Here is a 12277-nt window from a genome sequence, read left to right on the forward strand (position 1 = left end):
CGCCCACGTGACCAGCGCGGTCCACAGTGACGCGACGACGTCTTCGCGGGTGGCCCGGCCCTCGGCCCCTCCCTCCCGGCCCCGCCACCCGCGAGCCCCGGGCCCCAACAAGCGACCCACACCCAGGCATCCAGTCACATCCGAGAACTTTATTGGACACGGTTCGGCGCCAGGGCCCGGTGGGCCCAACACACTGCGCCACGGCCCTGGCAGCCAGGGCTGCAGGAGGTGGTTCCATCCAACGCGTCTCAGGGCAAACGGTAACCGCACAACGCAACAGTCTACCTAAGATTACTATAGAGTTGGGAGACGGAGGGCTGCTCCATAGACGTATGAACAGGTCAAATCTTTATAAATAAACATCCAGTGAAGAGAAAATGACAACTCTAATTCATCCTTATACACAGAGCACTCTAGGGCAGATGGGTGGGGGCGGCCAGAGGCCTGCATCCTCACTGGTCAGGGGCCTGGACCGGGAGTGGTGGGCCCAGATGTCCACGGCACGGGGCGGACAGGGGCAAGGCTGGGGGCAACAGACGATGGGCACTAGGACACTGCGCATTTACAAGACCAACTACTGGCAGGCAGCTGCCCCGTGCGTGTGTGTCAGGCTGTTCGTTCTGGAATGAGGAGGGGGTGGTCTTTACATCATATTCTGTGGCTGGTGGGCCCAGAGGGGCTACTTTGTGGAGAGGATGAGGGCGACGATGAGACCGTAGAGGCCGAGCACCTCGGCGAAGATGAGGATCAGGATCATGCCCACGAATAGCCGGGGCTGCTGGGCAGTGCCCCGCACGCCAGCGTCCCCCACGATGCCGATGGCAAAGCCAGCTGCCAGCCCACTCAGGCCCACGCTCAGGCCAGCGCCCAGTTGAAGGAAACTCCTGGGGGAGAAAGTACACAGGAGGATGTTAGCCAACAGCCAGGGAAGGCAACAGGCATGGGTCACCAGCCATCCACCCAAGACCCCTCCTGGCTCCGCACAGTGGCTTTACCCCAGGCAGGGTGTAGGGAGAGCAACCCAGGCCTCACCTGTAGAGACTGATGTCATCATTCAGGGAGTTGGCAATGAGGACTGCCACCACCAGGCCATAGATTGCGATGATACCGGCCATGACCACCGGGATGATGGACTTCATGATCAGCTCCGGCCGCATGACGGACATGGCTGCGATGCCGGTGCCACTCTTGGCTGTGCCATAGGCGGCACCCAGGGCTGAGGGGGAGAAGATGAGGTGAGCCCCGAGCACCTGTGGCCAGGACCCTGGGGGCAGCTTTTGGCATACTTGAAGGCCAACGCAAGTTATCACCCACAAGGGGCAAGACGAAAGTGGCACTCGGCCAGGAGCAGGTGGCTTTCAGAGGAACGGCCATAGCTGGGCACTCAAGGAAACCACGGTATGGGTTCCTCCACCAGATGCCCTCATGGCTGTCTGGCCCATACGGGCTCCTGCTTTCCTGTGAAATCCCAACCCAGGCTCACCAGCACTCCCCATGCCTGCTACATAGATCCCATGCTCCCATGGAGCCTCAGACCTAAAAGGTGGAGCTGTGACAGGCTGCCCTGTCACGTGGGGAAACAGGCAGCTGGGCACAGAAGCCTTGCAGATTCTGGGCACCTTTTGTCCACCAGGCACTTTCCCACGTCAAAGGCCTGGAAAAGCACGAGCTATGTCAACAGCCCAGATGTTGAGCCCGGGTCAGCCCACAAGCCCTGGGACTAAGTGCAGAGACAACACGCTGGAAGAGCCACTGCCGTGCAGGGTCAGGGGAAGCTGGCCTGGCAATTCTCGTCCTCTCAGGCCAGAGGTTCGCCCACTCCCCACCCTGCCCACCGCATTTCCCACAACTCCCAGCCCAGGGACACGCTGCAGCAAGGGCTAGCGTGTCTGTCAACAGACTGAATGCTCTGCCAGAAAAGGCAGCTCTCGGCACCCTCAGCCACAGAGCAGGCCAGAACCCTTGAGTTCAGGGAGAATCCTCTCTGAACAACCAGAGAAAGGGCAAGTCAAAGAGAGGACAGGGTACAGGAAAGACAGTGGGCTGTGAAGCCAGCACCCAGGCCGACCCCAAGACCCCTGCAGACCTATGAGAAGCCTAGCTTGTGCTGAGGCCTCTGGTAACTGGGAGTGGGGGGGAGGCTCTAGGCACTGCAGGACTCCTGTCTCCCCTGCCACTGTCCCTCCTCCCTCTTCCCAGGGTGGGCTGCCTTCCTGAAAGCCCCCCTTCTCCTGGCCTGTCTTCCAAGCCTAGGAAAAACATTTCCAAGTACAACAGAGATCCACAGGGGCCCAGGCAGCTCTTCTGACTCCAGTCGCCGCCCTCGAGCCTCCCAATGTGCGGCTTGAGCAGATGCTGACATGGGTCAGAGGTGGAAGGGGCCAGGACAATCCCAGACATTCCTGTGCATCTTTGACTCACCTGTTTGGGCTGTCAAAAGATGACTAATCTGTGCTCATTGCAGAGCAGGGATGAGGTCAGAGGGGCTCTGCCTTCCCAGGGCTCTGAGCCTGGTGAAGAGACAAGACGCAGCCCCTCCAAGCATGGCAACACGTTCCAGGAAGAGTGAGGTCTGGGGAAAGGTTTCACAAGGGAGTTGACAACTGAGCGGAGGGCTGATTGATAGTGAGTAGGTGGTCACAGAAAGGCGAAGCCAGAGGAAGAAGATTCCAGACCACACAGAGCAGAGACACCAGATAGGGAGCAGAGGGAGGGAGGCAGCGGTGGGGCAGCAGGACCTTCACTGCTTCCCCTCCACACCCCCGACATCCAGCCTTCAGGTGCCAATCTTCACCAAGCCGCTCCTGGAGCAACAGTGCATTCTTCGGCCTCCTACTACGGGCCCAGCACCACACCAGGCCAGCGCCAGGGCTCATTACTCAAGGACGAGGGCACAGACTGATAGGTGGCACTGGGTGAGACCCCATTACAGGGAAGCCAGCACCCTAGGCAGTGGGCCCTGCTGCAAGGCTGGAGCGGGAGAGAGTCGGCAAGTGAGCTGGGCCCTTCTCTGTAGAGTGCAGCATGGAGATCATGTGGCGGTGCTTCCCCTGGGGGTGGTAAAACCACAAGAGGAACAAAGGGAAGAAACAAGGATGACCATCAAGAGGGAAAAGCAGCCTGGCCCAGGCTGCTGGGCTGGGAAGACCCTGGATGCCAGCTCCAGAGTCCAAGCTTGAAGGTGCTCCAGATGGAGCAGGGAACAGAAAGAGGAATCAGGACACTGTTCCGTGAACATAGCGCCAAACACCAGCGGCTCCCTGGTAGGGAGGAAGTCACAGAAGATATGGAAAAGGAGCAACTGACGGCTCTGTGGAAGACATGATGAAGAAAAAATACACAAGACTTGGGTCGTAAGTTAAGAAAAAAAAGGGAAGCTGGAATGGGTGATGGGGATTGGGAGAGGAAGTGGACCTCATTCAGTCGTAAGAAGACCAGTCAGCCAAGTGCTAGGCAGGCCAGGGGCAATCTGGGCCAGGAGCAGCGGACAGAGCTTGCACTCACCCTGGCAGCAACACCTGAGGCCTGAGAACTGTTCAGGAAGGCACAAGGAAGTAGACGAAGACAGGCCCTGGAGAAAGGTTCTAGAGAAAGAAATTAAGTCAGAGTCTGACCCAACTGACCAAGTAAGAAGCTGGCTACTGTAGGGCCACAGTAAGCCCCATGTACTGAGGGGAGCAGGAGTGAAGCTGCATACGAGCCAACCAGAATGGGTGGCCCCAATTCCCAGGAGCCTGGGGCAAGCAAAATACCTCTGGACCAGTGATACCCTGTCTCAGTAACTTCCAAAGACCTGCTGGTCAGGCTTCATTCAAAAGTACCATGTAAGTTTTAGAAGGGTAGGAAGAGAGGCACCTGGTGACCGGAAGGAGGCCAGGAGCTGGAGACGGAAAAAGGGTTCGGGGGCAAACTCAGCCAGAATTCAAGTTCCACATGGGCAGGGTTCTTGTTTTGTTCACCGATGTCCCCCAGTGCCTGGCACATAGTAGGAGCTCAATGGAGAATTGCTGAATGGTCAATGACAGACAATCAACAACCCACAAGTGGCCAGGCACTGGCCCTGGAGGCATTCCGGAGGCAAAGAGCAGAAAAGGGTGGGGGAAAAGGGGGTACAGCAGCCTGCTGGGAGGCACGGGAGAGCAGGCAGCTCTGGGAAGATGTGGAAATAGTAGGCGTCGCTTAGGACAGAAGGGGAAGTACAGGCCACTTCTCCCACCACAAATGACCCCTTACTCGCACATGATGGGAAGGGCAGGGCCCACTCAGCAGCTTGTGACCGGCAGGCAGGCAGGCCCGCATGAAAGAGGGAGGCCCCAAACCCCCACCCCACTAGTGTTTACAGTCAGCAGAGAGTGTTTAGAGTTCAATCCCTCCACATACCTGCATAGGGAGCCTCTCCAGTCCACCACACAGGGTGGGGCAGGGCGAGTCATCAAAGCCCAAAACCAGACCTACCTCAGAAGGCCTGGACCAGACCAGGCCAGACCAGTCCACAGGGGCTGCAGCTGGGTCAGGACTCACCTCCCTGGGTCCCACATTCCTGGCCGGGCCCAAGCGCTCTTCTCCCAGAAGGGCCAATTTTCATTGAATTTTACACCCCAGGACTGATAAGACCAAACTTCAAAACCAAGGTGCCATCAAAAACCTTGCAAGGCCCCTTCTCCATTCCTAGGGCAGCCCCTCCCAATTCCAAGCCTCAGGGAAGGGGAGAAAGGTCATTCATTCATTCAGGCCTGAACTGAAGACTTCCTTCTATGGAAAAAAACCCAATCCCCTCAACACTGAGGCTTCATGCTACCTCGCTCACCCAGACAAGCGTCCTCAAACGCAGTGCTGAGGCTGGCCTGTCTCCCAGACATCCATACTGCACCCTCGGCCTGTCTGACCCACCCCCACCCCCCAACTCCACTCCCACCTCTGGGTCCCTGCCGGCTCTCAAGACCAACCTCTCAACCCAGCTTTTCTAACCAACCCACACCGCCTACAGGGGTATTGGGAAACACCGACAAGCCCTAATCGGAAGCACCTGCCTAGGTGCTGACCCCCGCCGACGGGCCAGGCCGCCACAAGGGCGAGGGCTGTGGACCACGGCGGGGAGCGCCAGGGCCGGATTCCCCACCTCCGCCGCCCACGGACAGGGTCGGCCCTGTGTCGGGGGATCTTTCCGAGGTGTGATGTCACACCTGCCCGCAGGATGGGGGGGGTCGGGTGCGGAGCAGACGCAGGACCGCGAGCCCCCACCCCAGCCTCGCTCCCGCCTCTCCAGGGGCTAAGATGGCAGCGGCGCCGCCGCCCCACCCCCGCACCGACACGACCGGCTGGCCGCGGGCCAGCCGGGGACCCCCGGGAGACCCTGGGACCCACACCGGGGCCTAACCCGCATGCCCTGCCCTCCAGACACCCGACGGCCCCCTGCAGCCCTCAGGGCCCCGGCCCAGGCCTGCCGTCACGTGAGACCCGGGACCCCCCCAACAGCTCGAAATTACGTCAGAGTGATGTCACACGCCGAACCCCGGCGAGCAGCAGGCACGAGCCCCGAGCGCCCCCCGCCTCCCGGGTCCCTCCTGCCACGGCGCTCACCGCTGAAGACCATGGCGGCCGAGGCGCCCATGACCGCGAAAAAGGAAGCGTACTCGGGGCCGCTCTTGGCCTCGGACATGTCTGCGGGTGAGGCGGGGGCGAGGTCGGGCCGGGCGCTGCGAGCACCAAGCTGTACGAAGCGAGCAATGGGGCGGCCGGGAAAGCGATCCGGGCCGTCAGCCGCTGTGCTCTAAATACCAGCACCGCAGAACAAAATGGCGGCGGTGGCCGCGTCACATGACCCGGGCCCCGCCCCTGCGGGCCATACCACTTCGCGCCGGTAGGGGGCGTCATGGCCCCGGGACGCCCCCTAGCGGCCCGCTGACTGCCCACGCACTGTGCTGTCGCCTTGCCGGCCTGGACCCCTGCACCCCGCCCCACCTTGGCCTCCTCAGGTGCGCTGTCGGGCGCCGCCGGCCTCTCGAACCCCGCGGCGTTGGGCCCGTCCGGTCCCCGGGCCGGGGCGGGGCGGTGGCGCGCCATATTAGCATATGGGGCGGGGCTCGAGGTGTCCCGCCTCCTCTGCGGCTGCGCGGCACTATTCGGTGTTGGCTTCTGAGCGTCGTTTTTCTTTGCGTTCTCGGTGTGCAGGCTGCACGAGGGGTTCTCACGGCCCATCCCGCAGGGACCCAGGAGTACCGTCTACCCCGAACGTCCTCATACTTCCTGGGGTGATCTGAGAGTCCAAGCAGGCGGAGCTGAAATCCTGTGTCCCCGGTTGCCCCCCACCCCCACCCCTCTGAAACCGTCCCCAGACTCTTCCAGACCCACCAGGCCCCGACCCAGCAATTGGTGATTTCTCCCCTGGCTTCCGCGGAAGAGGAGCCCCCTCCCCCGTATCTGTTCCCTACTTTGCATCAGGGACCCAGACTACAGTTGGAGGGGTTGTCTCTGCCCCTCAAAATGTAAGCATGACTGGTTTGAAGTCCTGTCGGTGTTGCAACATGTGAAGGCTTCCCTGAATTTCTACATCTTCTGGGGTCCCTGTCCTGCCTGTTCCCACACAAAGCCTGCAAATGCAGGGCTGCCCTTATTTCTGGAGCAGCAATAAGTGGTTCCCTCTCAGCCAAGCAGGCAGCCTGGCCTGGGACTGGCCCCACCCTGATGATCCCATGTGGCCATCCTGGCACCGCAACTGGCTGCCTTATCTCTGCCCACCAGCTCTGGTTCCCTTTGCCTTTTTGTCCCGTCCATTTCAGGAGCCCTGGGTGGCTGCCATCTGGTCCTGGGTCTCCCTTGAGCCCCAAGCCCTTGTCCCAGCATTAAAGCACTCTCCCTGAACAGCCTGAGCGGTAGCTGTCATCAACCTTCTCCATGTGGGTGGTGGGGTCACCTCCCCTGGCCTAGCCCTCCCACTGGACTCTCAGACCCACCTTCCACGACAGGAACCTCCCTCACAGCCTCTTCTCGGTGAGGCTGAGTTTGCCCCCCTCTGAACTTGCAGCCCTCAGAGTGCTATGTCTGTCGTGTTTCAAAAGAGAGGAGGCCACCATTCTGCTATAGCCCTCCCCACCACCCTCTGCCACCTGACCAACTTCTGGAAAGAGGAATCTTCACTCAGTATCTCCACCTCCTCCCCAGCTCCTTGCCCTTGCCAAGGTTGCTGGTGACCGCCATTTCTCTAAGCTGAGGGGCATTCGTCAGGCTGTCTGAATGGGCCTCTTTGCTGCCGCGGCCTGCTGCCCACTTCTCCACACCCCACTCTCTCCAGTTCACCACCATCTGCCCTGACGCCCTCATTCCTTCCTGGAGTCACAAGGAGGAGCAAGGACGGACCCAAGCCCTGAAGCCTCAGCTTCACTGCAGGTCCCGGGTGTTCCCAGGGCTCCCCCTGCCCTGCCCTACCCTGGGTGATCACCTGCACCTTTCCAGACCTGAAGCTGCCCGAGCAAACGAATGCTCAAGTGTCTGCCCCAGGCCCAGTCCCCATAATTACAGGCACTCAGGGTCCAGGGCCCAGGGAGCCCAGACCAGGGAGCTGTCACTGGCTGGGGGGCGGGGAGGCTGCATGCAGGGGCAGAATTCAGACTAAGGAAAGGAGATACAGGACAGCCTCCCTCAGGAAACTGCACAGCCAAAAGCACAGTAGTGGCAAAGCACACAAACCCCAGCACAGCTGAAGTCCTGAGACTGGGAGGTCAGGGAGACAGTTCCCCCCTCAGGCTCAGAGGGCAGGTTGTCTTTGCTCACTGTCCTCTAGTTTTCTGCCCAAGTTCTGGTGTGAGAAGTCACAGCGGGTCTCCAGTGGGACTGTGCTGACACCTCAAACCAGCATGTCTCAAACTGAGCTCACCTCCTGGCACATCACCACCAGCTTCCACTTGGTTGTTTCCATTTCCGGCAAGAGGCACAGCCATCAGCCACCGCCACACCAGCAGCCTTCGAGTCACAGCTCCCTCTTCATTACTCACCAGACCCCGAGATTCTGTGGCTTCCCAGCTCTCAGCTCTGCCCCTGCCTCACTGCTGCTGCTGCCCCTCAGGCAGGCCTTTACTTCGGGCCTGGGTCTTCTCACAGCCTCCATCCTGGTCTGCCTGTCCAGTCTTCCTCGCCCTGTCACCATGGGAGCTTCCTAACTGGAACATCTGACTAGTCACTCTGGTCCTGGAATCCTTCAATGTCCCTCTAAGCATTTGGGGGCATTATCTAATCCTCATAATGATCCTTTGAGGAAGATATAACCATTACCCTCATTTTGTGGACAAAACAGGCCTAGGAAGGTTTAGTACCTTGCCCAGGGTTAGCCGGCTAGCGAGTAGTGGAATTGAAACTCAAACTCCACAGGCTGAGCCTAGCCTGTGCGGCTTACTACACCTCCTGCTTCCTGCATAGGAGCTCAGGGAGTGTCTGGTGACCAGTGACAGGGACAGGAGAGACCCAGGTCACCTTCCCCTTGGCCTCCCAGCATCAGGCAGGGCCCAGGAATGGGGTGGGCCAGGGGATGTGGAAGGGAATGGCCAGGGACACACACCTCTGCCTTCTCCCTCACAGTTGTGCAGCCCCTGGAGTGAAATCACAGTGTCAAAAGCCCCTGGCCTGTCACTGTGCAGGTGGGAATTTTCAGGAATAAAGAAGGAGGGGCTTTGGGAAACTCAAGCCAGAGACCCCAACAGGGAGAGGTATAGAGAGATGCGGGGTGAGGTCCCGACTTCCCCGAGGGTTCTAACGGGGATGAACAGGCCCATTGTCTGGACTGAAAGATGGTGGGAAAGAGAAATCCAATGGCACTTTGCAGAGACCTCAGGGAAGGAGGAGATGGCTGGGGAGATGGAGACCACGAATAAAGTGACAAAGGGCCTCAAATGATTAGAAAGATGAACCAATCCTGAGGAAGCCATTTCAAAGAAGAAAGGAGAGAGTCCTGCAGCCTGACATGGCAGTCTTATCAAGAATATCAGGAAACTGCAGACAAGGTGTCCAGGCAGAACGTCTTCTCCCAGCGGACAGTCCCATTCTTCCGAGTAGCCATGAAGACACACCATAGGGTGTGATGCTCAGAGAGGGCACCAGGCTCTCTTGACTTGACTAGATAAGAGCTAAGTGTGGCCCAGGCAAGGCTGGGAGGAGATGGAACAAAAAATATAGTTGCGATATCAGAGGGGGAAGGGGCAGGGTGCATAAAGATGACTTTTTGGTATAATTAAAATAATTGGAGCTTACAAAAAGATACAAGGTATTTTTTTTTAATAAAAAATTGTCTATGTATAAGCAGGACAGGGGCACAGCTGGGGCAGCCAGTCCTGCAGGGGAGACTGTGTTTTCCTGAGTGGCTCCAGCTGGATGTCAGGCCCTGAGAGAGGCAAGAGGTGGAGGACTGGGGTGGTCCCAGAGATGGAGCAGTCCCCCCACTTCCCACTGACCCCAACTCTGACGACTGATGAGAAAGGGCCTGATTGATTCTCTTTCTTTTTTTTTTGGCCAAGCAGAGCTGCTTGTGGGATCTTAGTTCCCTGACCAAGGATTAAACCCGGGCCCCCTGCGGTGGAAGCGCGTAGGCTTTACCACTGGACTGTCAGGAAATTCCCAGCCTGACTGATTCTTAAAACTCTTTGAGAACCAGACTGGCAGCAGGCAGGGAGCCCAGGGGCCGGCCCGGACTGCCAGGGGGCAGTGTGTGACTCTCTACCCGGGCCAGTCAGAAGAAAGAAGGGGGAATCCTATGGGTTTACAGTAAACCAGGGCCAGGCGCCGGGCCTGGCACAGGGAGCAAGCTCTCAGAAAGGGCGCTGGATGAATCCTCAGCCCTGGTAGGCACCATCGGCCCTGGTCTGGGCTCAGCACCCTGAAGGCCAGTATGACCTCCCTCCACTCCAACAGTCAGCCTTCAACTCTAAGCCAATTGTCTGGCACTTATTGAGCATCTACCGTGTGCGGGCACTGAGCTAGGCTCTGAGGATACAAGATTGAGGAAGACAGCTCCTACCCTACCTGGGAGGGCTGGACTTGAAGACAATGACATCCCAGTGCCAAATCAGCTACAAAGGAGGGAGGAGCCTGGAAAGCTCAGATGGCCCCCAGCGGGTGATCTCTAAATGAAGGCTTAAAAGATGAAGAGAGGGACTTTCCTGGTGTTCCAGTGGCTGAGACCACGCTCCCAATGCAGGGGGCCTGGGTTCAATACCTGGTCAGGGAACTAGATTCCGTATGCCGCAACTAAAACTAAAGAGCTCACGTGCTGCAGCTAAGACCTAGCACAGACTAAATAAATCAATATTTTTTAAAAAAAGATGAAGAGGGTTTAAAAATATATTACTTACTTATTTATTTATTTGGCTGCTCCGGGTCTTAGTTGCGGCATGTGGGATCTTCTTTGCCACATGTGGAATCTTTTAGTTGTGGCATGTAGGATCTAGTTCCCTGACCAGGGATCGAACCCAGGACCCCTGCATTGGGAGCATGGAGTCTTAACTGCTGGACCACCAGGGAAGTCCCAAAAGATAAAGAGGGTTTGAGCAGGGGAGAGACAGGATCCTGTTTGTGCTTAAATTACAGACCATCCACACCACAGAAAGTTGGGCAGCTGTTGATGAGATGGAAGCAGGTGGATGACCCCTGAGATGCAGTTAAGTGACAGGCAGCAGGGTGGGGAGAGTGCACAGGTGGGTTACCTGAAGTGCACACAGACCCTGCTGACAGCGGTGGGCCCCTGAGACCAGAGTGGGAGGGAGACCTCCCCCTGTGGATATTCCCGTACTGTATTGATTTTCTACGAGGTGCATATTTTACCTTTTAAAAAACCAGGAGACAGGGCCTCCCTGGTGGCGCAGTGGTTGAGAGTCCGCCTGCCGATGCAGGGGATGCGGGTTCGTGCCCCGGTCTGGGAGGATCCCGTGTGCCGCGGAGCGGCTGGGCCCGTGGGCCATGGCCGCTGGGCCTGCGCGTCCGGAGCCTGTGCTCTGCAACGGGGGAGGCCACAGCGGTGAGAGGCCCGCATACCGCAAAAAAAAAAAAAAAAAAAAAAAAAAAACAAAACCAGGAGACAGGGAGAAATGCAGAGCAAGTGCTTAAATGAGTTTCCTTTTGGAGTGATGAAAATGTCGTGGAACTAGATAGCAGGGGTGGTTGCACAGCACTGTGACGGCACTAAGGGCCACTGCATTGCTCACTTTGAATTTAACCATTTGAATGTTTAAAAGGACAATACAACAAAGCATTTCCAAGGCTGGCTACAGATGGGAACACAAGCTGAGATACGATTACCATGGACCAGGCCCAAAAAGGGGCCCACGTGAGGTGGTGGTGGGAGGAGAGAGATAGCCCAGGCTGGTGGAGCTCTGGGCAGACGTGGCCACCATAGCTGACCCAGCCTGAGGGAGGCAGGCCTCCGAAACATTGGAGGATATAGGCCTGCATCCCTACCTCCCCTATGGGGGCCTTCTCCATCCCCCCATCCAGGGAACACATCTTGCCCAATTCTGGCCCGGGTCACAGTGTCTTTTTTTGGGGGGGGTGCTGTATTGGGTCTTCGTTGCTGTGCGCAGGCTTTCTCTAGTTCGGAGAGAGGGGGCTACTCTTCATCGCGGTGGCTTCTCTCGCTGCGGAGCACAGTCTCTAGGCACGTGGGCGTCAGTAGTTGTGGCGCGTGGGCTCTAGAGCACAGGCTCAGTAGTTGTGGCTCGCGGGCTTAGTTGTTCCGCGGCATGTGGGATCTTCCTGGACCAGGGCTCGAACCCATGTCCCCTGCACTGGCAGGTGGGTTCTTAACCACTGCGCCACCAGGGAAGTCCCAGGGTCACAGTGTCTTAATGTCAACCATAAGATGGGCCTAAGCCCACTTACAGTAAGAAGGGACTGCAGGGAATGTTGGGGTATCCCCAACCGCAGGCCCTAGGAACACACACTGCCACGTGAGACAGGTGCACAGCCACCCCCGTCTAGAACTGTCCAATGGACACCAGCATGGGCAGGACCACGGGGGGCTCCTGCTCTCACAGGCCGACAGGGGAGGGGTACTGGGGCAGGGGCACGCAGCCCACTGACGGATGGGAAATGGTCCAGAGGCCCAGGCTCTTTGTTCAGAAGAGGAACTGAAACAGCTGGTGTCAGAGAGCTGGCAGCACTGGGGCCAAGTCTCTCTTCCCCTACCAGCCCAGGATTTCTGGGACCTGGGCCAGGCCATCTGAGGGTGGCAGCAAGAAAGGGATGACGGAAACATGCAGGTCTTGGAAGGCAACGGTAAAGGAAGGGGGAGCAGCAG

The 12277-nt window shown here is 58.2% G+C and overlaps 1 protein-coding gene across 1 annotated transcript; it reads right to left on the minus strand.

Annotated features, from left to right (window-relative positions):
• Positions 1–129: 129 nt before the first annotated feature.
• Positions 130–5810, minus strand: ATP6V0C (ATPase H+ transporting V0 subunit c). Its single transcript, XM_082644238.1, has 3 exons — positions 5581–5810; positions 1033–1216; positions 130–884 (listed from the first exon to the last, which is right to left on the minus strand). Exons 1-3 carry the CDS (start codon positions 5657–5659, stop codon positions 680–682), a joined length of 468 nt encoding a protein of 155 aa, XP_082500364.1. The 5' UTR covers positions 5660–5810; the 3' UTR covers positions 130–679.
• Positions 5811–12277: the final 6467 nt, after the last annotated feature.

The sequence above is a fragment of the Mesoplodon mirus genome (genome assembly GCF_964341445.2).
Source record: "Mesoplodon mirus genome assembly, chromosome: 15".
NCBI lineage: Eukaryota > Metazoa > Chordata > Mammalia > Artiodactyla > Ziphiidae > Mesoplodon > Mesoplodon mirus.